The 26,318-nt window shown below is 40.4% G+C and overlaps 2 protein-coding genes across 2 annotated transcripts; both read left to right on the forward strand.

Moving 5' to 3' along the window:
• Positions 1-6,884: 6,884 nt before the first annotated feature.
• Positions 6,885-12,692, forward strand: LOC132593013 (vomeronasal type-2 receptor 26-like). The gene is made up of 5 exons (XM_088654866.1): positions 6,885-7,175; positions 8,653-9,510; positions 9,923-10,150; positions 10,938-11,064; positions 11,788-12,692. The coding sequence occupies exons 1-5, from the start codon at positions 6,885-6,887 to the stop codon at positions 12,690-12,692; spliced, it is 2,409 nt and encodes an 802-aa protein (XP_088510992.1).
• A 5,663-nt stretch (positions 12,693-18,355) lies between these two features.
• On the forward strand, positions 18,356-24,429 carry LOC132593014 (vomeronasal type-2 receptor 26-like). Its single transcript, XM_060281377.2, has 5 exons — positions 18,356-18,646; positions 19,512-20,351; positions 21,007-21,234; positions 22,168-22,294; positions 23,525-24,429. The coding sequence occupies exons 1-5, from the start codon at positions 18,356-18,358 to the stop codon at positions 24,427-24,429; spliced, it is 2,391 nt and encodes a 796-aa protein (XP_060137360.2).
• The last annotated feature ends 1,889 nt before the right edge of the window (positions 24,430-26,318 follow it).

Consider the following 26,318-nt stretch of genomic DNA (forward strand, 5'->3'; position numbering starts at 1 on the left):
ATCATCTTGATGTCTGTTCTCTACGGTCATCTTTACGATTTCAGCAAAATCTTCATTTTGATAATCCACTCTTATTTTGTTAGGACCTTCTCTTCCTTCCACATGCTTTCCCAGGCTTTTAAGCCCTTCTGATAGTGTTTCATTTGCACTGGTAGCCTTCAGAATGAATTGCCCCTGCAATGGACATTTTGTGGGGCTGTCCCTAAGGCTGGCTTTTACAGCTAGTGCAAAATGCAGTGGCTCAGTTGCTGACTGGGGCAGAAATTCACCATCATGTCGTGGCATTATTGATGGAAGAACTGAATTGCCTGCAAATAAGATCAAGGTGCTGCTTGGGATCAGAATACTTAAAATACGCTCTTCCCAAAGTGAACAACTGAATCTAAAGATACAATTTCCCTCATATTCAGTGTCCAACTATCCCTCTAGAAGCTTAACGGGAAGAAGGGACTAGTCTTGAAAGTGTATTGAGCAGAAGGATGTCAATGTCTGTGGGAAGGTGGGAATGGTCTCTTGATTCCCATGCAGTGTTTTGAAGGGAGATGGTTCAATGATTCCATGACAGAAATCTTCAGATTAGAGAGATCTGTCAAATGTTTTTCACCAATCTCCTCTCACTTAAATGGCCCCAGAGACCGGAAGAAACGGTCTCTTCTGCAACCATCTCTCATTTCCAGTATAATGTACAACCATAGTTTAAACAATTTCCTCCTTCATTTTTATTCAGCTCTTAGAAAGGAGACTTAAACCTTTATAATGGAATGATAGGAGAGTACAATGATTTTCACGACTGAAGTGCAAAAATATCTGTGAATCCCTTTCAAAAGAATCATGGGGGAAATTGTGGCATTTCATGAGATGAAAAGGGGGGGGGGAGATTCAGATTTTACAGAGAAATGTAGAGCTAAATTTCTAATAGCACAGTAGCACCCTATAAGATCATGGTGTAGCTTGCAGATCTTGAAATCCAAAACTTTTATGCTACACCCCCACCACTGCAAGGCCATAATTTAGCGGTGGGACATCTGCTCTGCATGCAGAAGGCCCCAGGTTCAGTCCCTGGCATCCCCAGGTAGGGTTAGGTAGGAAACTGCCTGAGGCCCTGGAGTGTTGTTGCCAACTCAGGAGAAGGAAATAGGAAGCTAGGAGGAGAAACAGGTCTGTTTCAGTTAACAAGCAATTCATTCAATAAAATAAAATTATTAAAATAAAATAATAATTTTAAAAATATTTCAACCCAATTTGTGCTGGGGTGGTTGACTGGTTGCTGAAAGAGTGGGCAAATAGCGCCTTGTTAAGCTTGCAACACACTCCCTCCTCAGCCGCACAGTTTGGATTCCTTCTCTTTCCCCTGTTGTGTTTGTATTTAGCAACTTTTAATGTATTAAAATGGCTGCTTGCATTCATTTCTAATGCGACATCGCAACCTCGTTTGTGGTGGATATTGTCTACCAAAAGAAGAAGAAATGGAATTGGGCAAGGTCAGCATAGTACAGGGGGCTGTAAGCAGTCTGAGACACATTGAAAGTGAAAGTTGAAACCCAATTCTTTTCTTCTGGGTTCTGCAGCCTGTTGACTGAATGCAGATCACCTTTGGAGCTAACATGTAACACCTTCTTAGAGTTGTGGGGCTGCCTGATGGGATGGGCCAGCAAGGCCTCCCTGCCCCCTTAGATGTGGAACAGATGGAAATAGGTGTAGTTAAATCCAACCCTGTCTAGGTGGCAGTGTGTGACTTGACTGAGTGGTTAGCAGCTAAATTTCAACACAATCAAATTGAAGATAAATCGGGTCCTCCCTAACAAGAGGGCACGTGTTGCGGTGCGACCTGGCAACCAGACCCTGTGGTGTGGGTGGGAATGTTTGGATGGCCACAACACCCTATTGGAGGTCCCTCAATGCTGGGAGAAATTAGACCAATGGGATGCCAGCTAAAGTACATTGAGGGACCTCTACTGAAGCCCATGCACAAGTCCCTGAGCGTCCTCTTTTGTGCTTTGTGCATCGGAACACCCACCCCCCTCTCCCTATATTTATATATCCCTATATATATTGCTATGCCGTTGTGTGTCGTCTGTTCTTGGGACAGGAGCACGACAGGAATTTTCCCCACTTGGCTGATTGGCTGGTGCCATTTGGGTTTCACCTGCCATGTAGCAAATCATCACAACTTGTAAGGTTGCGGATAGGCTCTGGTTCAGGTGATTGGGGTGGCAGAAGGGTCTCGCCATCTCTATGCGATGGGTATTCTGGCTAAAGGAATCCAGAGACTCATTGGTTGGTCAACCCTGTGAGGTGTTGTGCCCTGAGCCTGAGTCCAGGGGGGCATCTGGGTGGAGGACTAGCAGGGCTCCTGCTTTCCACTGTCCCAGGTGTTCACCCAAGGTTGACCTATGGTTGGTGCCCAGGGTCAGCGCTGCCTGCAAGGGTGCAGGGAGAAAGTTGAACCAGAGCCTATGCAACCACTCACTTGATTGTAATCAATAAAGTTGTGGCCTAAATTCTGCCAAAAACCAAACCAAAATTTGAGTCATTTTGGGGGGTGGTTAAAAGGTCTACACACGCAGTTTAAACAATTTACATAAACACCCTGACTTCACTTGTGCCACACACCTTTATTTCATGTTTACTGTTGCAATAGTATAATTTCCCTCTTATGGATGATGCATTTGTTTCTTTGTGCCACAAATTTATTGTGGAGAGAAATAATAGTTGCCAGGTCATGTGGTGAAATGGGAGTTGGGCAGTGTTATTTCAACATTTGTTGCTTTGAGTCACAAAACAGAATGGATTCACTTTGACATTCCTGCTGAAGTTTTCACTTAACATAAAAATAATAATAATAACAATAACAACAATAACAACAACAATAATAATTTATTATTTTTACCCCACCCATCTGGCTGACATTAAAAGCTTCCCTAAACAGGGCTGCCTTGAGATGCCTTCTAAAGTTCTGGTAATTGTTGTTCTCTTTGACTTCTGGTGGGAGGGCATTCCACTTCAAGCTAATTGCCACTTTTTGTGCCACAAAGGGGCAGAGGCAGGGCGTAGGCAGATTTGAGACGAAACACAGAACTCAACATGATGCAAAACAACAACAAAAAACAACGACCCATCATTGGAACTACAACTTTTTAAAAGTTATTAAGTCACCGTACAATTATCCGAATCATCATAATTCGTGCACCTCGTCAGAACAACAGAGGAATAAGAAAACTGTCAATAAACAGCCATGAAAGGGATTATAATATTGTTCCGCCGAATCACAAGGAGATAGGAATAGTGGCAAGAGGCAGCCATGGCTCAATTTTTCCCCTCCCATTTTGTATTTTCTTCATATTACTAGTCTGCCTTGAATTCTGAGTATTGGAAATCTCACTTAGCACCCAAACCATGTGTTTATACTGCTTTGATTTTTAAATAAGACGTGCCAATCTCTCTTGTTTTGCTTTGTTGACAGAGCCAGACATCATGCAATCTAGTTTGCTGAAGTCATTCTGCAGATACTGATAGGCACAACAGCATCCACATTTTCAGAGAAGCTTGTCAAGGATGCTGTGGTCATTCACTTTGCTTTTTCTGCTGCCTCATGTTTTGTGCAAAGCAGCTATGGGGTGCCCTGAGACTGAGACATTTCCTGTTCCCCATGAGTGGTACCAGTCAGGTGGCCTCATCATCGGTGGGATTGCTTCTCAATTCTCTTATTCCCTCTCTGAAGATTTATTCAAGGAAAACCCTTCACACAATCTTTTTGATGATGATCCACAGTAAGAGACTCTCCTTCCCCCTTCATTGTTGGGATCAATTCTTCCAGTATTTTCTTTAGTATTGCGTATTCTACTAAGCAGACTGGCAATAAATAATGGCTTTTCTCTCTGTGAAAATAATAATACTTTCTATACTGAAAAACAATGTGGAGAAAGGGAGGGAGACTTTGTATGCCTTGTTTTAATTCCACCAACAGGGACCAGCAAGAGGGGGATGGAGGGGTTACTGCTGTGTATGTTCTTGGGGCACCTAATCTGCAAGTGTCTAATCTTCCTAGAACAGATGTCATGAATGAGACAGTGTTTGAGTCTGCTTTGTGAGATATTGACCTTATGGTTTGAGAATTGCTTTGTGAGATATAAACCTGGTTCAATATATTTCACTATTCTATGAAGTCACACCTGGCACTGACTGATAAGTGAAATAGAGAAATCTAGAAATTTTAACAAAATGTGGTATGTGTTGTGAGTCTGTTAAACTGATTGTAGCAGCAGCAAGTTGATGGGAGATTTATTCCTTTCCCAAGGTATGAGTGACAAAAAGGCATGAGCTTTGCTGTAGATACTGTGTTTCTCATATTATAAGACACGTCTTATATTTATTTTTTTCCTCAAAAAACACACTATGGCTTATTTTCAAGGGATGTCTTATTTTTTTCCTCCTCCTCCTGCCGCGGCCGGCATTGCTGCTGCGCCTATCACTATGTCTTATTTTCGGGGTATGGCTTATATTCCTTGAATGCTTAAAAATCCTGCTATGGCTTATTTTATGGGTATGTCTTAAAATATGAGAAACAGGGTAGCACGAGGTATAGATAATAAATCACCAAAATGTGCTCTTAGAGCATGCTACTTGCAATTATTTGCATGCACTACTATGGATGTTTCCTTCATTCTAATACCCATTCTAATACTCTAATACTTTTACTTTTACATTTACCCTTTTTTCCAAAACCGCAAATTCCAATTTTTTTGTTTAATTAAAATGCTTTAATGGCATGAAATTATATTCAAAAACTTTTGTCTTTTCTCTCTTCCTTGAACTGCAAATTGTTGTTGTTTAGTCGTGTCCGACTCTTCGTGACCCCATGGACCAGAGCACGCCAGGCACTCCTGTCTTCACTGCCTACTGCAGCTTGGTCAGACTCATGTTTGTAGCTTTGAGAACACTGTCCAACCATCTTGTCCTCTGTCATCCCCTTCTCCTTTTGCCCTATATCTTTCCCAACATCAGGGTCTTTTCCAGGGAGTCTTCTCTTCTCATGAGGTGGCCAAAGTATTGGAGCCTCAGCTTCAGGATCTGTCCTTCCAGTGAGCACTCAGGGCTGATTTCCTTCAGAATGGATAGGTTTGATCTTCTTGCAGTCCATGGGACTCTCAAGAGTCTCCTCCAGCACCATAATTTGAAAGCATCAATTCTCTGGCGATCAGCCTTCTTTATGGTCCAGCTCTCACTTCCATACATTACTACTGGGAAAACCATAGCTTTAACTATACAGACCTTTGTTGGCAAGGTGATGTCTCTGCTTTTTAAGATGCTGTCTAGGTTTGTCATTGCTTTTCTCCCAAGAAGCAGGCGTCTTTTAATTTCAGGACTGCTGTCACCATCTGCAGTGATCATGGAGCCCAAGAAAGTAAAATATCTCACTGCCTCCATTTCCTCCCCTTCTATTTGCCAGGAGGTGATCAGACCAGTGGCCATGATCTTGGGTTTTTTTTTTTTTATGTTGAGCTTCAGACCATATTTTGCACTCTCCTCTTTCATCCTCATTAAAAGGTTCTTTAATTCCGCCTCACTTTCTGCCATCAAGGTTGTGTCATCAGCATATCTGAGGTTGTTGATATTTCTTCCGGCAATCTTAATTCCAGCTTGGGATTCATCCAGTCCAACCTTTCACATGATGAGCTGCAAATACAAGCTGCAAAAATCATTGAACTCTGTGAAGGTTTTGTGGTTTAACAATTCAGCTTTAAATTAGTGAAATATAGAGCAATATGCTATGTATGCATTTCTGACCATGGTATAGTGATAGAGAAGTGAAGATAAGTGTAGAGGAGTTAGTTTATTCTTCTATGAAGTTTAGAATTGAATATATTTGATAGTGGTGATGAAAGCTGAAGAACCTTAAAACTGTGATAAAAAGAAACCATTTCACCCCATTTTTCTATGCCTGTCTTACATAGCAATCTAAGAGGTGACTTCTAGTATATTAAAAGTGAATGATTGCACCTAAACCAATCTTATACCAAATTTTTGGAAGTTGTTCCCATTGAATTCATTTGGACTTGCATTTGAGTAGAAATGAATGAATGAATGAAACTTTCTTTGCGTCAGCCATCAGCCTTAGCAACAAAAGAATGTTGTGGTATAGACAGAACAAAATAAAAAGTCAATTATATAAAACATAGTTTAGAATCCTGAATCAACAGTCAAATAGTGAACCTTATTCTTATTGCCCCAGCTTAAAGACCTTACAACCTTTGCTGTCATCTGCTCCTCTTGATCTGCCAGGAGAAAAGACACTGTGGCAGTGGTTGGGCGGCCTGGAATAGATAATAAAAGAGAAGTGATAATGTCACTCCTCAGGCCTTTGTAATGAGTGCAAGCCAGGAGGGCATGCACCACTGATTTGGTGTTGCCATCTCCGCAAGGACATAATCGTTTTTTGTATGGAATCTGTTGGAATCGTCCCTCAATCCAATAAATGAATACTAGAAACTGCCATGTATAAGGATGGTAGTAACTAACTAATTCAAAGAATTATAGTTGCTTTCCTGGGCTAGATGCATAGAATTGTCACCTTCATGGCCAGTTTGAGTACAAAAAGGAAGAGATGGATATTGTTGTAGTCTTTTTTTTGGGGGGGGGGTGAATACTAAAGATCCCACAAGGACTAACTAAAAGATGATAAGAGTAATATAGAAATGGCATGATGAGTAATTCATTTTATTTAGGCAGAAGAGTTTGATATGTATTATTTTAGAGCCACCATAAAAGAGAACAAGGTTGAAGTTCAAGATGTATCAGTTTGAGACAGAAATGGCAATTTGTTTTGTCTACTTCCTGCATTGTAGAATTCTCCTCTGAAATTTTAAACTAACCTCATTTGCAGCATGGTAACAAAATTCTACCAGCACATCCTGGCCTTGGCATTTGCGGTAAAAGTGATAAATGAGAGCCCCAGCATCTTGCCCAATATCACACTGGGTTTCCACATCTATGACAGCTATAATGATGCAAGGATTACCTATCGTAACACTCTGAACCTGCTCTTTAAAATGCACAGATTTGCTCCCAACTACAAATGTGACTCGCAGAAAAACCTCATAGCCATCATCGGAGGACTTAGCTCTGATACCTCCTTCCATATGGCTGATACCTTAAGCCTCTACAAGATTCCACAGGTAGGTTTTATGAGTAGGGGCATGGTTTTTTGTCCCGCAAATCACACTCATCTCTTCCCTTTCTGAAAATGATTTTGAGACTCAGAAAGTGAATATGACTGATGTTGAAGCATTACAAGCTGGAATGTCTATCAGAAATGTACATTACTCCTTACTAGTAGAGATTGCTACACCAATGAAAGTCTGAGTCAAGCATGAGAGCATTCAGCTCCTTGGACATTTCCAACACCAACACCCTGTGCCTCACATCAACTGCAAGAGACGTTGTCTCTGCAAGGAGTTGGGTTGACCTGAAGACTTACAAAGCTGAGCATAGACTTTGCCTCCTTGGAGAGCCTGGATAACTTATTAAAGGACCCTAATTTATCACAATTGGACATCTGCAGGGCTAGAGAGGTTCTGTATGTTACTCATCATCTGACTCAGATGACTTTAGGGAAATGTTTCCTCCAGCCAATGTAGCTCTGAATTAGATGTTAGTAGTTCTCCTGCCATGAAAATGGTACAATACATTTTAAGACAAGTTTCCTGCCATGCACTCTATTGCCCCATTCATAGATCATGACAGATCATTCACCTTTGAAGAGACCCCAGAGAGCCGGAATGTACCTGGCATCCACAAAACATCCACCACAAACACACACACAACACCTTAAACATGCAAACCACAGGTCTTCAATACTTAAGTATCACCACAACTCTAGAAACTGGAAGCACCCTGAAACTTGAAGCATCCTTCAATTTAATGGTCTAGAAAACTACCAGTTGTGTCAAGTAAGTAAGTAAGTAAGTAAGTAAGTAAGTAATTAGTAAGTAAGTAAGTAAGTAATCTTTTTTACGGTCACTGACCAGCACAATAATTGCATTACATCATTAATGCTTAAAATATTATTTAAAAAATTAAATAAGCTAAAATAACTTATCAAAAAGGGACCAATCAACCTTTGATCCTTATTTTTATATTAATTATTTGCGCCATAAATTATAGTGGAATCTGCCTGGCTCTGTTGAGGAGTTAATTTAAGTACTTCCTATGTAGGCGCACCGAATTCTGATAGCATTTGTGCAGAATCTTGCCACCATAGTGGTGACCTCTTGGTTAGAGCAGGCACCCCCAAACTTCAGCCCTCCAGATGTTTTGGACTACAATTCCCATCATCTCTGACCACTGGCCCTCTTAGCTAGGGATCATGGGAGTTGTAGGCCAAAACATCTGGAGGGCCGCAGTTTGGGAATGCCTGGGTTAGAGACTGAAAGGAGCAATTTAATTTGCAATTCTTCAGATCATCCAGGTAACTCATCAAATATCTTTAGGGTAGATTCATTTTGGAGGTCTCTGTAAAGGGAGCAATGAAAAAATACATGGGTGGTCGTCCCTATTTCAACAGAACTGCAGAAACATTTCTTGAACGAACAGCCAAATGCTAAAAGTAATTGTTTATACTTATCTTCATAATGTCTGGTCTTTTCCTGCTAGCTTACATATGGCTCATTTCCACAGAAGGAGAGTGATATAGATCACTTACTTTCCCTTTACCGCATGATGCCCAATGAAGCTCATCAGTATATCGCGATTATCAGCTTGCTTCAACATTTTGGATGGACATGGGTTGGACTCTTTGTTACTGGTGATGAAGGAGGAGAAAAATTCTTGCAGGCCCTGGAGCAATTGCTCTACCAGCATGGGATCTGTTCAGCCTTCACACAAAGAATGGAAAAAGCATCTCATTCCGATTTGTTCATTGAACTTTATGACATACTTGAAAGTTATTATGTGGGTCTCACAAATGACAAAGTGAATGCATGCATTGTCTATGGAGATTCTCAGACTTTGACCTGGCTGAGATGTCTTATATTTCTACGAGATCCTGATAATAAGGAAAGCTCAACATTTAGAAAAGTGTGGATCATGACAACTCAAATTGATTTTGTATTATTGAGTTATCAAAAAGCTTGGGGTCTTGAGCTCTTTCAAGGTGCCATTTCCTTCACCATTCACTCAAAAGAGCTTCTCAAGTTCCATGAATTTATTCAGATCATAAAACCTTACTGGAACCCAGCAGATGCTTTTCTCAAGGACTTCTGGGAGCAAGCATTTGATTGTAAACTTCCCAAACTGCACATGCAAGATACTGAAACATGTACAGGGGAGGAGAAGTTAGAGTGTCTTCCTGGGTTTCTGTTTCAAATGGGCATGACTGGCCACAGCTACAATATCTACAATGCTGTCTTTGTTGTGGCTCATGCTTTGCATGCTATTTATTCATACAGATCTAAGCACAGAGCAATGACAGGAGACAAAAGGTTTGAACTTCAAGATCTGCAGCCTTGGCAGGTAACACATATTTTAATATTTCAATATAATATAACTGTATTTTAATATTTTACTGGAAGGTGCCCAGAGTGGCTGGGGCACGCAGCCAGGTGGAGGGGGTATAAATTCTTCTTCTTCTTCTTCTTCTTCTTCTTCTTCTTCTTCTTCTTCTTCTTCTTCTTATTATTATTATTAACAAAATATTATTTCAGTCAGCCAATTACTCCAAGGCCAGATATCAAGTGATTACATTTTGTGAGTGTCCCCCTTTCTTGCATATTTACCATGTACAGAATTTTTGCCATCTATTGCTGTGTTATAACTTTTCCATTTGCTATATGAAAATAGTTCATTGTTTAGAATTGGTCTGCATTACACACACACACACACACACACACACACTCCTTTTTTTCCCTTTTTCTCTTTGAATCAGCTCCACTATTTTCTGCAAGGCATTTTATTCAACAACTCAGCAGGAGAAACAATGTCCTTTAACGAAAATAGGGAAATGAGAGGTGGTTTTGACATCACGAACATGATCACATTCCCAAACAAGTCTTTCCTTCAAATGAAAGTTGGACGAGTTGATCCTGATGCTCTTGAAGGAGAAGCATTCATTTTTCATGAAGATATGATTGTGTGGCACAGAGGTTTTAATCAGGTCTGCATCCTTGGACTCCATCTGTTACTCACTGTTCTTATGATGTGTTCTTTAGATGTCAGGAATTCCATTTTGTTTACAACTGTTGTTTCCATCTGATATGGCCAAGGAAAAATGTGGCTGCCTGGCACATTCAAAATTGATGCCACTTAGAAATGCCATGGGGGAGGGGGGAGTACATTTTTGTATAACTATATCTTCCATATACATAAAGCAAAGCATTGGAGTATATAAATGAAATTTCTACATAGGCACCAATTCAATACTGTAACCTCTTTTTTTTAATGTATGGAGACAATAACTCAGTAATAGAACACGTACTGCTTGCATAAGGCTCCAGGCAGCATTAAAACGAAGTCCTGGTGAGCTGTTTTTCTATTGTTTTGCAGCATTTTGCAGAACAAACTTAACATTTTGTTGAGCCCTCAAACTGTGTGGCTGACCTGCCAAACCTAGGGTCCTACAAGTCACCCCCAATCCACTAATACAAAATTTTGGCACAGGATTGGAGTGAATTGAACAATATTGGAATTGGGGTGACCAGTATAGCACCATGTTGGGGAAATCAGACACTATTTTAGGACACCTCGGAATGTGGGGTTTTTCATTGCAAAGTTTGTCATAGGTTTGGAGGGGATTCCAAATAATGGGATTCATAGTTAACACAGCCCTATAATGCATACCTTTTAGATTAAACTTTATTTGCTGAGTAATGAACTTCATTAATAGAAGTCAAATAAACCATCAGTTTCTCTGATCTCCTAAAAGGCTTTTCTGCTATGGATAGGTGACTCCCCTTTCTCTATGTAATGACCACTGCCACCCTGGCAATCAGAAGAAAAAGAAAGAAGGGGAAAAGTTTTGCTGCTATGATTGTGCTCCATGTCCAGAAGGGGAAATTTCAAACCAGGATGGTGAGTTATGTAGAAATCATATTTTTCATCCTACGAGGACACTGGGAAGGCTAGACAGTAGCATTTAAGGGGGTTATTTTAGTGCAAAAACGAGTAAGGAGGAACATGATACAAAATGGATTAAATTTTTCCATGTATGGGAATATAGAATCAACATAACACTGGATCTCAGGGACATCAAAGGTAATTGAGTGTTGGATAATTCAGAACATGCAAAAGAAAGCTAACCTATTCATGAAATGCATGATTAATCTATGGAATTGGTTTCCACAAGAGGGAATGATGGGAACAGATTAGACAAACTCATGGAGATTATTAATGGCTATGATCTCTGATGGCTTTGCAGTGCCTCCATGGACAGAATCTGCATTCTTCCAAATATGAGATGCTGAGAAGTGTGGGGGTTGGGGGAGACTTCTGTTTCACTCAGGTCCTGCTTGCAGGCTTCCTATAGGTATGCGGTTGGCCACTGTGAAATCAGGAAGCTGGATGAGATAGGTCATTGGCCTGATCCAGCAGGCTCTTATGAGAAGGCAAAATACTATTGAAAAGTAAGAAGTGAATCAGTATAATGGCTTTCAGAATCAGTGAGATCAAAGCATTTATATCTGAACAGTAAAACACATAGATCCAATAGGTTTAATTTCATGTCAGTGAAACAGTCACATAGAAGCCAAAGTACTGTTCAATCAGTATTGAAATTTCACCTTGTTTATTTTTCAGATATGAATGACTGCTTCAGATGCCCAAAAGCTCAGTATCCAAACAAGAACAAAACTGCCTGCATTCAGAAAACGATGACCTTCCTTTCTTACAAAGAACTTTTAGGGATCAGCTTAGCATCCATTGCCCTTTCTTTCTTCCTCAACACAGTTTTGGTGCTAGGAATATTCATAAAGTACAGAGAGACTCCCATAGTCAAAGCCAACAACCGGGACCTCACCTACTCTCTCCTTGTCTCTCTCCTGCTCTGCTTCCTCTCTTCATTGCTATTTCTGGGTGAACCTAGCACAGTCTCCTGCCTCCTCCGGCAACCAATGTTTGGCATTATCTTCTCTGTAGCCGTTTCTTGTGTGTTGGCCAAAACTGTCACTGTAGTACTAGCTTTCATGGCCACCAAGCCAGGGTCCAGCATGAGGAAGTGGATGAGTAAAAGACTGACAAATTCCATTGTCTTTTCCTGTTCTCTTATTCAATCAACTATCTGTACTGTGTGGTTGATGACATCTCCCCCATTCCCTGAACTGGACATGCACTCTTTAGCTGAAAAAATCATTGTGCAATGTAATGAAGGCTCAGTCACCATGTTCTATTGTGTCCTGGGCTACATGTTCCTCTTGGCCATTGCCAGCTTCGTTGCCGCATTTGCAGCCCGTAAGTTACCTGACAGTTTTAATGAAGCCAAGTTCATTACATTCAGCATGTTGCTCTTTTGCTGTGTTTGGCTGTCTTTTTTTCCAGCCTACCTGAGCACAAGAGGGAAACACATGGTGGCTGTGGAGATCTTCTCCATCTTGTCCTCCAGTGCTGGGTTATTGGGCTGCATCTTTGCCCCTAAATGCTACGTCATCATTCTGAGGCCTGAGCTGAACAACAGAGAACAACTTATTAAAAAATGTACTAAATAAATATTGTTTTCCCCCTCACTCTGGTAAATTATTTCCATACACTCAAAACATTTGCCATATATACAATATTAGGATTATACAATCCCCTCAGACTTCCCCCCATCTCACCCTGGTTTCCATAAAATGATGTCTTTTCTCTTCGGTCATCTTTACAATTTCAGCAAAATTTTCATTTTGATAATCCACTCTCATTTTGCTGGGACCTTCTCTTCCTTCCACACTCTTTCCTAACCTTTTAAGCCCTTCTGATAGTGTTTCATTTGCACTGGTAGCCTTCAGTATGAATTGCCCCTGCAATGCACATTTTGTGGGGCTGCCCCTGGGGCTTGCTTGGAATTTGAAGCTAGTGCAAAATGCAGTGGCTCAGTTGCTGACTGGGGCAGAATTTCAGCATCAGGTTAAGGCATTATTGATGTAAGAACTGAACTGCCTGCAGATGAGGTCAAGGTGCAGCTTAGGATCAGAATATTTAAAAGATGCTCTTCCCAAAGTGAACAACTGAATTAAAAATTAAAAATTAATTATTAAAAAAGTAGTAAATAATTGTTTTTCCCCTCACTCTGGTAAATTTTAAATTGTGCTTGAGATTACTTTTTCGCCACTTGTTTAATTTTATTTTATACACACAGGTCTCAGTATCCAACTTCACTTACTCTAACGTGAGTAATTAGTACCCAAATCTTGTTATATACACTGTAGATTCAGCTCTCCAAACAGTTGTACCTGTATTTAGCACTGTACACAAATAAGCAGAGTTTTCTTCCTTCTTTTACAAGATTTCAGAGGATTTTCGTGGGGTTTTCACTCTTTGGGGGGTGTCAAAATTTTGAGACTGACAACACATAAGAAATATTCCCATTGGAATTCATGGAAATTGTTGACTTGTTATGTAAATGGCCACCTAACAAACGATCTCCTGAGAATGCATTGTATTCAGATAATGAGATTTTTGAGGAGTGTGACGTACCACAGCTCTATGTGAGTATTTGGCTTTTTGTCTAGTTCAAGGTTGCCTTTTAAGTTCTTTTTAAAACAAACATTTGTAATAGTTATTCTTTCAAACATGAAACCCTTTGTTATTGCAGATAGCACATTCTTTTCTTCTTGATATGTTTTATTATTGACTTAGATATCACATAGCTATATCGAAATCTCTTTATTGCCATTCATGGCAGCTTATTCTCCCCCCTTCCCCCCCTTTAAAGCTAATTTCTTTTTCTTTTGTTTTTTATGAAGCCTGTGTCTGGTTACTAAAATTCATTAAAAATATTTGAAAAGAACAAACACATTGTGGAATGTGAATTATTTATTTTAAAAGCAAAATTATAGATTAGCCATGTCCCAAAACATATTCAGGACTACATCTGGGATGGAATGTGGGTGGTCCCCAGTTTGACCAATTATGTTTACCATTCACACTGGGGTTCGAATCCCCATGTCATGAAGCCCGCTCTATTTGAAAGCTTTACAAACTGCTCATGTTGGTGACACAGTTTTAAAATATGTATCATTTTCAGACATAATAATTCAGTTTTACTTGCAAACTGAATGTTAAAATAACCCCTTTCCAGCCCTGGGAGGAGTGTGGGGACCATTTGTGTGACACAACTACACACTGCAGCTGAAACACTAACATGTTACGACACAAAGTTTAAAAAGCTCTTCTCTATGTTTTTGGGCGAGCTGTTTTTTCTCTCTCTCAGCATACCCTACCACACAGGGCTGATGTAAGACTAAAATGTGAGTGCTCACTGGAAGGACAGATCGTGAAGTTGAGGCTCCAATACTTTGGCCACCTCATGAGAAGAGAAGACTCCCTGGAAAAGACCCTGATGTTGGGAAAGATGGAGGGCACTAGGAGAAGTGGATGACAGAGGACAAGATGGTTGGACAGTGTTCTCGAAGCTACGAACATGAGTTTGACCAAACTGCGGGAGGCAGTGGAAGACAGGACTGCCTGACGTGCTATGGATGGTCAATGGGGTCATGAAGAGTCGGAAACGACTAAATGACTAAACAACAAAAACAACAACTAAAATGAGGATGGTTAGAACCATGTACATCACCTTGACTTCAACAGAGCATAAGGCAGTCGGATAACTCGGCTGGTTGGAGCATGGTGCTGAGAATGCCAAGGTTGCAGATTTGATCCCTGTAAGGGACAGCTGCACAGGCCTGCATTGCAGAGGGTGGACTAGTCCAGGCATAGGCCAACTCTGGCCCTCCAGATGTTCGGGACTACAATTCCCATCATCCCTAGCTAACAGGACCAGTGGTCATTTGTTTTCTTTTTTGCTCTCGAACTTGCAATACCCACCTCAGAAATTTTAAATATAAACCTGCCCTATAAAGTACAGCACAAATCCCGAAAAAGTGGACAAGAAAGCTGATCATTGGTACAACTGGCTGTTTTTGATTACAGAACAGTGTTTATTTTCAAAGCCTACTTGGAGATGCAGAGGGCTGAACATGGGACCGTTGTTACACACAGAAAAGGGCAGAAAAAGGCATCATCTACCCATAATGAAGAAAGATTTTTTAAAATTACATTTTATTTAATTTATTTGTTTAATATTGCTTGTAAACTTGAAATCAACTCATCCAGGAAACTTTAAATATAATTTTAGAGCCCTAATCTTTGATTTATCTGGATCTTTATTATTACAGGCCAGTGATATTTTCAATTGTATTTGGAAATGCAGAGGATTGAACCTGAGGGGTTTGCATATCAAGCATTTTGATATACAAATGAGCATTGGATTCTGTTCAATGGAATAGAGAGAGAGAGAGCAGGGCCCACAGTAATACCCCAGGACCCATACCCTTGTGCCATGTTATCATGTCCTCATGAATGATGATTTTTCTTGATTCAAGAGCATCGTCATCCACCTGTCCAACTTTCACTTGATAGAAGGACATGTATGGGAATGTAACTATATTCCAAACACAGCCACCCACCCACCAACACCGCCACCCTCACCCATTCATCAACAAGAGGAGAATTAATCAATTGCTTTCCCTGGCTTTTTCTCTTTTTTTCTTAAGAACCACCCCCCCCCCCCGTTTTTTATGTTAACATTATTTCCATACACTCCAAACAATTTCCATATATATAATACTGGGATTAACCAAACCCCTCAGACTTGCCCCCTTCCCACCCTGGTTTCCATATTTTACCCTCTTTTCTTGCATATAATAATAATTATCCATTCTTTTTCACTTACTAATCTAATTCATTTTACTTCATGAATGGTATATCAATCCTGCTAATGTTTCTAAATAGATACAGTGGTTTTTAAGGTACTCAACAAAATTTTCCCATTCTTGTTTTAAAATTTTATCATCTTGATGTCTGTTCTCTACGGTCCTCTTTATGATTTCAGCAAAATCTTCATTTTGATAATCCACTCTTATTTTGTTGGGACCTTCTCTTCCTTCGACATGCTTTCCCGGGCTTTTAAACCCTTCTGATAGTGTTTCATTTGCACTGGTAGCCTTCAGAATGATTTGCCCCTGCAATGACAATTTGTGGGGCTGTCCCTGAGGCTGGCTTTTGCAGTTAGTGCAAAATGCAGTGGCTCAGTTGCTGACTGGGGCAGAATATCACCATCATGTTATGGCACTATTGATGATAGAACTGAATTGCCTGAAAACAAGGTCAAGGTGCAGCTTGGAATCAGAATATTTAAAAGATGCTCTTCCCAAAGTGAACAACTGAATCTAAGGATACAATTTATCTCATATTCAGAGTCCAACTATCCCTCTAGAAGCTTAATGGGAAGAAGGGACTAGTCTTGAAAGTGTATTGAGCTGAAGGATGTAAATTTTCTTTCAACATTTGCTGCTTTGAGTTGCAAAACAAAATGGATTCACTTTGACTTTCCTGCTGGTATTCACTTGTCATGGAAGACTTTGAGCTAAATGCCACCTTTTGTGCTTCTGATGCAGGTTCGTCCAACAGGTAGATGATGATCTGCTGGTAGACCACTGGATGTCACTGGTAGATCACTGGTAGATCACTGGCTCACCCCTCTCCAAGAAGGTCAACAACTTTGGCTCACCTAAAGAAAGCTCAATATTTTTGCCCTGCACCCCTCAAAATGTGGCTTTCCACCTCCCTAAAAGAAGGTCAAAAACTTCGACGTGAACCCCCTAAAACAGGACTTTCCATCCTAAAAAAAACCCTCAACAACCTTGACCTGAACCCCCCAAAAGCGGGTAGATCACTGCCAGTTTTTAACTCTGTGAGTAGATCACAGTCTCTTGGGAGTTGCCTACCCCTGATCTAATGGATAGAGGTAACATGTAGGCCTTTTTGAGAATAAACTCACAACTCAACATGTTGTTTTTTTTATAAAACGACCCTTGGAACTGAAATTAAATCTTTTACTGATTTTTCAACCTACAATTATTCAAATCACTATAATCTGTGCATCTGCTCAGGCCTGCAGAGGCATTTCAGAAGGCACGAGAAAGCTGTCAATGAACAGCCATGAAAGAGATTATATTAGATGAAACTATGCACGATGAATAGATAGGAGTAGTGGCAAGAGGCAGGCATGACTTTCAATTTTCTTTCTCCCATTTTATTTTATTTTTATATTATTAGTCAGACTAGCCATCAGAGTTTGGGAAATCTCAGCTATGAGGCCAAAGCATGTGTTCATAATGTTTTGATTCTAAAATAAGGTGTGCCAATCTCTCTTGTTGTGCTGTAGTGACAGACAGGTCTCATGCAATCTATCTTAAATTAGTCTGCAGGTACTGATGGGCACAAGAGCATCCACATTTTCTGAGACGCTTGACTACAAGGATGCTGTGGTTATTCACTTTCCTTTTCCTGGTGCCTAATGTTTTGTGCAAAGCAGCTATGAGGTGCCCTGAGACTGAAACATTTCCTGTTCCCCATGAGTGGTACCAGTCAGGTGGCCTCATCATCGGTGGGATTGCTTCTCAGTTCTATTATTGCATCATTGAAGATTTATTCAAGGAAAACCCTTCACAGAATCTGTTTGATGATAATCCACAGTAAGAGACTCCCCTCCCCCTTCATTTGTGGCATTAATCCTTCCCAGTTCCGGTACTTTATTTAGTATTGTGCGTCCTACTAAACTGGTAGGCAGTAAATGATGGCTTTGAACTTCGTGATTAATGATCATCCTTTCTATTTTGAAAAGCAATATGGAGATGTGATTTGTATTCTTAGTTTTAATTGCACCAAATGGATAGTTTTAATTGCACCAAATGGACCAACAAGAGGAGGATGGAGAGGATACTACTGTACCTAGTCTTGGGGCACAGACTCTGTTTAATCTTCCTAGAACATATATCATGAATCAGGGACTGTTTGAGTGAATTTCTTTGAAATATTGCTGCTTTCCTGGGCTACATGCATAGAATGGTCACCTGTAAGTTAGCCAGTTTGAATAAAAAGAGAAAGAGGGGGGAGATTGTTGTTGTCTTTTGAGGGTGGCAGGCAACTGAGATTAAAGGTCAAACAAGACATAATACAGAGATGGATGGTATATATTATTTTAGAGCCATCATAAAAGACAAAGTTAGTTCAATATACATCTGTTTGAGACAGAAATGGCCATTTGTTTTGTCTACTTACTGCATTGTACAATTCTCCTCTGAAATTTTAAACTGACCTCATTTGCAGCATGGTAACAAAATTCTACCAGCACATCCTGGCCTTGGCATTTGCTGTAAAAGTGATAAATGAGAATCCCAACCTCTTGCCCAATGTCACACTGGGGTTCCACATCTACGACAGCTATTATGATGCAAGGATTACATATCGTAACACTTTGGACCTGCTCTTTAAAATGCATAGATTTGCTCCCAACTACAAATGTGACTCACAGAAAAACCTCATAGCCATCATCGGAGGACTGAGCTCTGATACCTCTTTCCATATGGCTGATACTTTAAGGCTCTACAAGATTCCACAAGTAGGTTTTATGCATAGGGACATGTGCCCCCCTCCCCAACAAATTTCAGTTTTCTCTTGCCATTCCAAAAATGATTTTGAGATTCAGAATGTGAATATGACTGATGCTGAAGCACTAGAAGCTACAATGTCTATCAGAAACATAGATTACTCCTTAAGCAGTAGTGATTGCTACACTAGTGAAAGCTGAGAGCATTCAGCACCTTGGACACTTCCAACACAAGAACCCTGTTGTTTAGGCGTTTAGTCGTGTCAGACTCTTCGTGACCCCATGGACCAGAGCATGCCAGGCACTTCTGTCTTCTACTGTCTCCCGCAGTTTGGTCAGACTCATGTTTGTAGCTTCGGTCCAACCATCTGCAACACACACATACAGCACTTTGAGTATGTGAACTGCAGTTCTTCAATCCATATAGATCAAAGATAACTGTTATGTCTTCCTCTGCCATGTCCATTGTGCATCTTATACATGATTCCCAACAGTAGAACTAGAATAGCATTCGGTTGGTGCATTGAGGAATTTGGCCAGCCTATCGGACATGGCAAAGATTTATCTAGGGTTAATCCAACTAGTGCGGCTTCTCCCGAATCCTAAATTTCCACAGAGTAATTCCACAATAGGATTGCACTCTACAAATGAAACAAAGGGACATTTCTGACAAGACATAAATACTTTATGAAATAAAATATCCAGAAATTGGAAAATGTCGCCACAGCTCTTGAATATTCAGCTGGAAGCATCCTTCCGTTTCACTGTCTGGAAACCTCAAAATTGCTTCAACAAACATTTCTTGAATGAAGACCACATGCTCAAAATAATACTTTATACTTAGGTACCATTATTATGTCTGTTCTTTTCCTTGTAGCTTGCATATGGTTCATTTCCCGAAGAGGAGAGTGAAATAGATCACTTCCTTTCCTTTTACCGCATGGTGCCCAATGAAGCTCATCAGTATATGGCGATCATCAATTTGCTCCAGCATTTTGGATGGACATGGGTTGGACTCTTTGTTACAGATGACAATGGAGGAGAAAATTTCTTGCAGGCCCTGGAGCAATTGCTCTACCAGCATGGAATCTGTTCAGCCTTCACACAAAGAATGGGAAAAATTGCTCGTTTTGATATGTTGGGTGAATTTTTTGAGTTGCTTGATAGGTATTATGAGGGTGTCACAAATGACAAAGCCAATGCATTCATCGTCTATGGAGATTCTCAGACATTGACCTGGCTGAGTTGTATTATATTTCTACGAGATCCTGAAAATAAGGAAAGCTCAACATTGAGAAAAGTGTGGATCATGACAACACAAATTGATTTCGTATTAATGAGTTTTCAAAAGTCTTGGGATCTTGAGCTCTTTCAAGGTGCCATTTCCTTCACCATTCACTCAACAGAGCTTCTCGAGTTCAGTGAATTTCTTCAGAGCATAAAACCTTACTGGAATCCAGGTGATGGTTTTCTTAAGGACTTCTGGGAGCAAGCATTTGACTGTCCATTTCCAGATCTGCTCATGCAAGATACTGAAACATGTACAGGGGAGGAGAAGTTAGAGGGTCTTCCTGGCCATCTGTTTGAAATGGGCATGACTGGCCACAGCTACAGTATCTACAATGCTGTCTTTGTTGTGGCTCATGCTTTGCATGCAATTTATTCATACAGATCAAAGCACAAAAGGTTTGAACTTCAAGATCTGCAACCTTGGCAGGTAACACGTTGCAAAATATTATTTCAATGAGACAATTACCCGAAACCCAAACTTTATGAAATAGGACATTTTCAAAGTTATTCTGTTTTGTAACTTTTCTATCTGCTATATACTTGTTCTGTGTTAGGTACCAATCCATAAGCAATATTCATACAGAAGGGATTAACATAATGCAAACAAAATAGTATTTCAGTTACCCAAAATAGTATTTCAGTTAGCCAATTATCATGAAATGTGATTTTTTCAAAGTGATAACAGTTTGTGAGTGCCCCTTTCTCTGTATGTTTAGCATGCACAGTATTTTAGCCTTCTGTTACTTTGTTATAACTTTTCCATCCACTAGACAAGGCATCCACAAACTGTGGCCCTCCAGATGTTTTGGCCTACAACTCCCATGATCCCTAGCTAACAGGACCAGTGGTCAGGGATGATGGGAATTGTAGGCCAAAACATCTGGAGGGCCAAAGTTTGGGGATTCCTGCACTAGACTGAAATAGCTCATTTTTTATATTTGGCCTTCACTATATGTATATGGAGTGCCTGGCGTGCTATGGTCCATGGGGTCACGAAGAGTCGGACACGACTAAACGACTAAACAACAACAACAATATGTATGTATATATTTCTCTCCCACCCCCCTTTCCCTTTGAATCAGCTCCACTACTTTCTGCAAGGCATTTCATTTAACAACTCAGCAGGGGAAACAATGTCCTTTGATGAAAAAAGGGAAATGGGAGGCAGATTTGACATCACGAACATGATCACCTTCCCAAACAAGTCCTTCTTTCGAATGAAAGTTGGATGTGTTGATCCTGATGCTCTTGAAGGAGAAGCATTCATCATTCATGAAGATATGCTTGTATGGCACAGAGGTTTTAATCAGGTCTCTATTCTCGGAATCCTTCTGTTCTCCACTGTTCTTATGATGTTATCTTTGGTTGTCAGGAAATTCCATTTTCTTTAACATTGCTGTTTGCATCTGATAGGGCAGAGGACAAATGTGGCTTCCTAGCACATTCAAATTTGATGCGGCTGTGAACTGCCTAGGGGAGGGGGAACCCTGCATTTCTGTAGGAGTAATTTTTTCATTTATATTTACTATACCTTCCATATATAAAAAGCAAAGATTTGGCATATCCAATGAAATTGCTTCATAGCTGCCCATTCTCTAATCTCTCTTTCTATCTGGCCACATGACCCGGAAACTGTCTGCGGACAAACGCCAGCTCCCTCGGCCTAAAGAGCGAGGTTGAGCACCGCAACCCCAGAGTCGTCCGCGACTGGATCTAACGGTCCGGGGTCCCTTTACCTTTAATACATCCCATATGAAAGGTCCCGAGTTCAATCCCTTGCATCTCCAGGAAGGGTTAAAATGAAGTCCTGGTGAGATGTTTTTCAATTGTTTTGCAGCATTTTGCAAAAAAAGTTTCATTTTGTTGAGCCCTCACACTGTGTGGCTTACCTGCCGAACCAGGTGCCTTACCTGTCATCCCAATCCATGAATGCAAAACTTTGGCACAGGTTTGGAGTGGATTGGACAGTATTGGATTTGGGGTGACCAGTGTAGCACCTTGTTGGGGAATTCAGACAGTGTTTGGAGGGCACTGCAAAATGTGGAGTTTGTGCTGCAGAATGATTGCAAAGTTTGTCATAGGTTTGGAGGGGATCCCAAATAATGGGGTTCATAGTTAATGCAGCTGTGTATGGCAGCTACTTATATTAAACCTTTTTATGCTGAGGGGTGAACTCCATTAAGAGAAGTCAAATAAGCAATTAGTTTCTCTGATCTCCTAAACTGCTTTTCTGCTATTGAAAGGTGATTCCCCTTTCTCTGTGTAATGACCACTGCCACCCTGGGAATCAGAAGAAAAAGAAAGAAGGGGAAATTTTTTGTTGCTATGGTTGTGTTCCATGTCCAGAAGGGGAAATTTCAAACCAGGATGGTGAGTTATGTGGAAATCATATTTTGCATCCTATGAGGACACTGGACAGAGGGGGGGGGTGAGTTGGGGCACATTATAAAAATGCCTGAAATCTGTGGAAGAATGGCAGATGAAATTGATGGATTATATGGAACTTGCTGAGATGACAGGGAGACTACGTGACCAGGGAGAAGAATTGGTGGAAGAAGACTGGAAAAAAAATTAGAACGTATTTTAAAAAAATATTGTAGAATTGAATTTGGAAACAGATTTTCAAGTGTATAGAAACTGCAGATTTTTGAATTATGTTAGAAAATGTGTGATGTTTGAGGGAAGTTTAATTTAAACCGGAATGATTAAAATTTAAGATATAGAATTTGCGAAAGAGAATTGGGAATGAACCGCAGAGGAGGGGAATTCGAGGAAGTTCTTTTTTCTTTTTTTTCTTTTAAAAAAGTCATGAAAAGTATGAGATTAGAAATTGTATTGTATTTTATTTTTATTTTTTATTTTTTAGGCTGTGTTGTATGTGGGTTATTTATGTATGGTTAATGCTTATGTGTTTATATATAAAATAAATAAAAATTATTTTTTTAAAAAAATGCCTAAAATCATGCAAGGCACTGAGACATTAGATAAAAAAGAAAAATTACACTTCTCATAATACTAGAGCTTGGGGCATCTAAGGAATTTGAGTGTTGGATGATTCAGAACAAGCAAAATAATGTTAACCTCTTTATGAAGTACTTGATAAAACTATGGAATTTGTTCCCTCAAGAGTCAGTGATGGGCACAAATTTCGAGGGCTTCAAAGGAGAATTAGACAAACTCATGTAAGATAAGGCTATCAATGACTATGAGCTCAGATGACTTTGCTTGGCCTTCATGCTCAAATCTGCATTTTTCCAAATAAAAGTTCCTGGGAAGTGTGGGGGATGGGGAAGACTTCTGTTTCACTCAGGTCCTGCTTGCAAGCTTCCCATAGGAATCTAGTTGGCAACTGAGAGATTGGGAAGCTGGATGAAATGGGCCATTGACTCTTATCTACTTATCCCAAAGACAGTTTGAAGGATTTCTACTCAGCTATTATCAACTTAGCAGACAACCTATGATAACCTTAAGAATGAGTGAGAACAAAGCATTTTTATATGAACACCAAAACACATGGATCCAATAGGTTGAATTTCATGTCACATGGAAGACAAAATACTGTTGAATCAATATGGAAATTTTACCTTGTTTCTTTTTCAGATATGAATGACTGCTTCAGATGCCCAAAAGCTCAGTATCCAAACAAGAACAAAACGGCCTGCATTCAGAAAACAATGACCTTCCTTTCTTACAAAGAACCTTTGGGTATCAGTTTAGCATCCATTGCCCTTTCTTTCTTCCTCATCACAGCTTTGGTGCTAGGAATATTCATAAAGTACAGAGACACTCCAATAGTCAAAGCCAACAACCGGGACCTCACCTACTCTCTCCTTGTCTCTCTCCTGATCTGCTTCCTCTCTTCATTGCTATTTCTGGGTGAACCTAGCACAGTCTCCTGCCTCCTCCGGCAACCAATGTTTGATATCATCTTCTCTATAGCCGTTTCTTGTGTGTTGGCCAAAACTGTCACTGTAGTTCTAGCTTTCTTGGCCACCAAACCAGGGTCCAGCATGAGGAAGTGGTTAAGAAAAAGACTGACAAATTCCATTGTCTTTTCCTGTTCTCTTATTCAATCAACTATTTGTACTGTGTGGTTGATGACATCTCCCCCATTCCCTGAACTGGACATGCACTCTTTAACAGAAGAAATCATTGTGCAATGTAATGAAGGCTCAGTCACCATGTTCTATTGTGTCCTGGGCTGCATGTTCCTCTTGGCCATTGCCAGCTTCATTGCCGCATTTGTAGCCCGGAAGTTACCTGACAGTTTTAATGAAGCCAAGTTCATTACATTCAGCATGCTGCTCTTTTGCAGTGTTTGGCTGTCTTTTTTTCCAGCCTACCTGAGCACAAGAGGGAAACACATGGTGGCTGTGGAGATCTTCTCCATCTTGTCCTCCAGTGCTGGGTTATTGGGCTGCATCTTTGCCCCTAAATGCTACATCATCATTCTGAGGCCTGAGCTGAACAACAGAGAACAACTTATTAAAAAATGTACTAAATAAATATTGTTTTCCCCCTCACTCTGGTAAATTATTTCCATACACTCAAAACATTTGCCATATATACAATATTAGGATTATACAATCCCCTCAGACTTCCCCCCATCTCACCCTGGTTTCCATAACAATCCTGCTAATGTTTCTAAATAGCTACGGTGGTTTTTAAGGTACTCAACAAAATTTTCCCATTCTTGTTTTAAAACTTTATTACCTTGATGTCTTTTCTCTTCGGTCATCTTTACAATTTCAGCAAAATTTTCATTTTGATAATCCACTCTCATTTTGCTGGGACCTTCTCTTCCTTCCACACGCTTTCCTAACCTTTTAAGCCCTTCTGATAGTGTTTCATTTGCACTGGTAGCCTTCAGTATGAATTGCCCCTGCAATGCACATTTTGTGGGGCTGCCCCTGGGGCTTGCTTGGAATTTGAAGCTAGTGCAAAATGCAGTGGCTCAGTTGCTGACTGGGGCAGAATTTCAGCATCAGGTTAAGGCATTATTGATGTAAGAACTGAACTGCCTGCAGATGAGGTCAAGGTGCAGCTTAGGATCAGAATATTTAAAAGATGCTCTTCCCAAAGTGAACAACTGAATTTAAGGATACAATTTTCCTCATATTCAGTGTCCAACTATTCCTCTAGAAACTTAATGGGAAGAAGGGACTAGTCTTGAAAGTGTATTGAGCAGAAGGATGTCAATGTCCTTGGGAAGCTGGGAATGGTCTCTTGATTCCCATGCAGTGTTTTGAAGGGAGATGGTTCAATGTTTCCATGACAGAAATCTTCAGATTAGAGAGATCTGTCAAATGTTTTTCACCAATCTCCTCTCAAAAATTGCCACAGAGACTGGAAGAAACGGCCTTCATGTCTCTTCTGCAACTCTCATTTCCAATATAATGTACAACCATACTTTAAACAATTTCCTCCTTCGTTTTTATTCAGCTCTTAGAAAGGAGACTTCAACCTTTATAAAGGAATGATAGGAGAGTACAATGATTTTCATGACTTGTGCAAAATTATCTGTGAATCCCTTCCAAAAGAATCATGGGGAAAAGTGTGGCATTTCATGAGATGAAAGGGGGGATCAGATTTTACAGAGAAATGTAGACCTAAGTTTCTAATAGCAGTGTAGCACCCTATAAGATTATGGAGAAGCTTGCAGATCTTGAAATCCAAAACTTTCATCCCCTTCAATTGCTCTGTGCTTTGATCTGAACTAGTAAATGGGATGCAAAGGATGTGCCACAACATAGACAGCCTTGTAGGTATTCTATCTGTGGCCAGTCATGAGCACTTCACACTGAGGTCCAGGAAGGCTTTCTAGCCTCTTCTCTCCAGAACACACTTTATTATCTTCCATTGGCACATGAAGATTTGGATATACAGTCAAATGCAAAGGGGAGGGGAAAGCCTGTATGTGGCTGCTTTCCCTGGAACTCAGGGCCATTTTTGCCCTGAGAACTCCAGACAGGCACCATTCTTTGGTATGCTACACTTCCACCACTGCAAGGCCATAATTCAGTGGTGGAACATCTGCTCTGGAAGGCCCCAGGTTCAATCCTGGGCATCCCAAGGTAGGGTTTGGTGGGATCCTGCGTGAGGCCCTGGAGTGTTGCTGCCAACTCAGGAGAAGGAAATACGAAGCTAAGACGAGAAACAGGTCTTTTTCAGTATAAGGCGGCTTCTCTTGTTAACTGCTTGTCATGGTGGATATTGTGGTCTAACAAAAAAGAAGAAGAAATGGAATTGGGCAGGGTCAGCATAGTATAGGAGTGTAGTATATCTGAACTAGTAAATGGGATGCAAAGCATGTGCCACAAGATAGACAGCCTTGTAGATATTCCATCTGTGGCCAGTCATGAGCACTTCGCCCTGAGGCCAGGTAAGGCTTTCC

Source organism: Zootoca vivipara, chromosome 12, assembly GCF_965207765.1.
Source record: "Zootoca vivipara chromosome 12, rZooViv2.hap1.1, whole genome shotgun sequence".
Taxonomy (NCBI): Eukaryota; Metazoa; Chordata; class Lepidosauria; order Squamata; family Lacertidae; genus Zootoca; species Zootoca vivipara.

What these genes read in the sequence shown, in the direction of transcription:
- LOC132593013 (XM_088654866.1), top strand. Translation starts at nt 6,885, where the DNA reads ATGGTAACAAAATTCTACCAGCACATCCTGGCCTTGGCATTTGCGGTA. An exon ending in GCCTCTACAAGATTCCACAG is followed by an intron (nt 7,176 to 8,652) that starts GTAGGTTTTATG and finishes TTTTCCTGCTAG; the next exon opens with CTTACATATGGCTCATTTCC. An exon ending in GGCACAGAGGTTTTAATCAG is followed by an intron (nt 10,151 to 10,937) that starts GTCTGCATCCTT and finishes TGCTATGGATAG; the next exon opens with GTGACTCCCCTTTCTCTATG.
- LOC132593014 (XM_060281377.2), top strand. Translation starts at nt 18,356, where the DNA reads ATGGTAACAAAATTCTACCAGCACATCCTGGCCTTGGCATTTGCTGTA. An exon ending in GGCTCTACAAGATTCCACAA is followed by an intron (nt 18,647 to 19,511) that starts GTAGGTTTTATG and finishes TTTTCCTTGTAG; the next exon opens with CTTGCATATGGTTCATTTCC. An exon ending in GGCACAGAGGTTTTAATCAG is followed by an intron (nt 21,235 to 22,167) that starts GTCTCTATTCTC and finishes TGCTATTGAAAG; the next exon opens with GTGATTCCCCTTTCTCTGTG.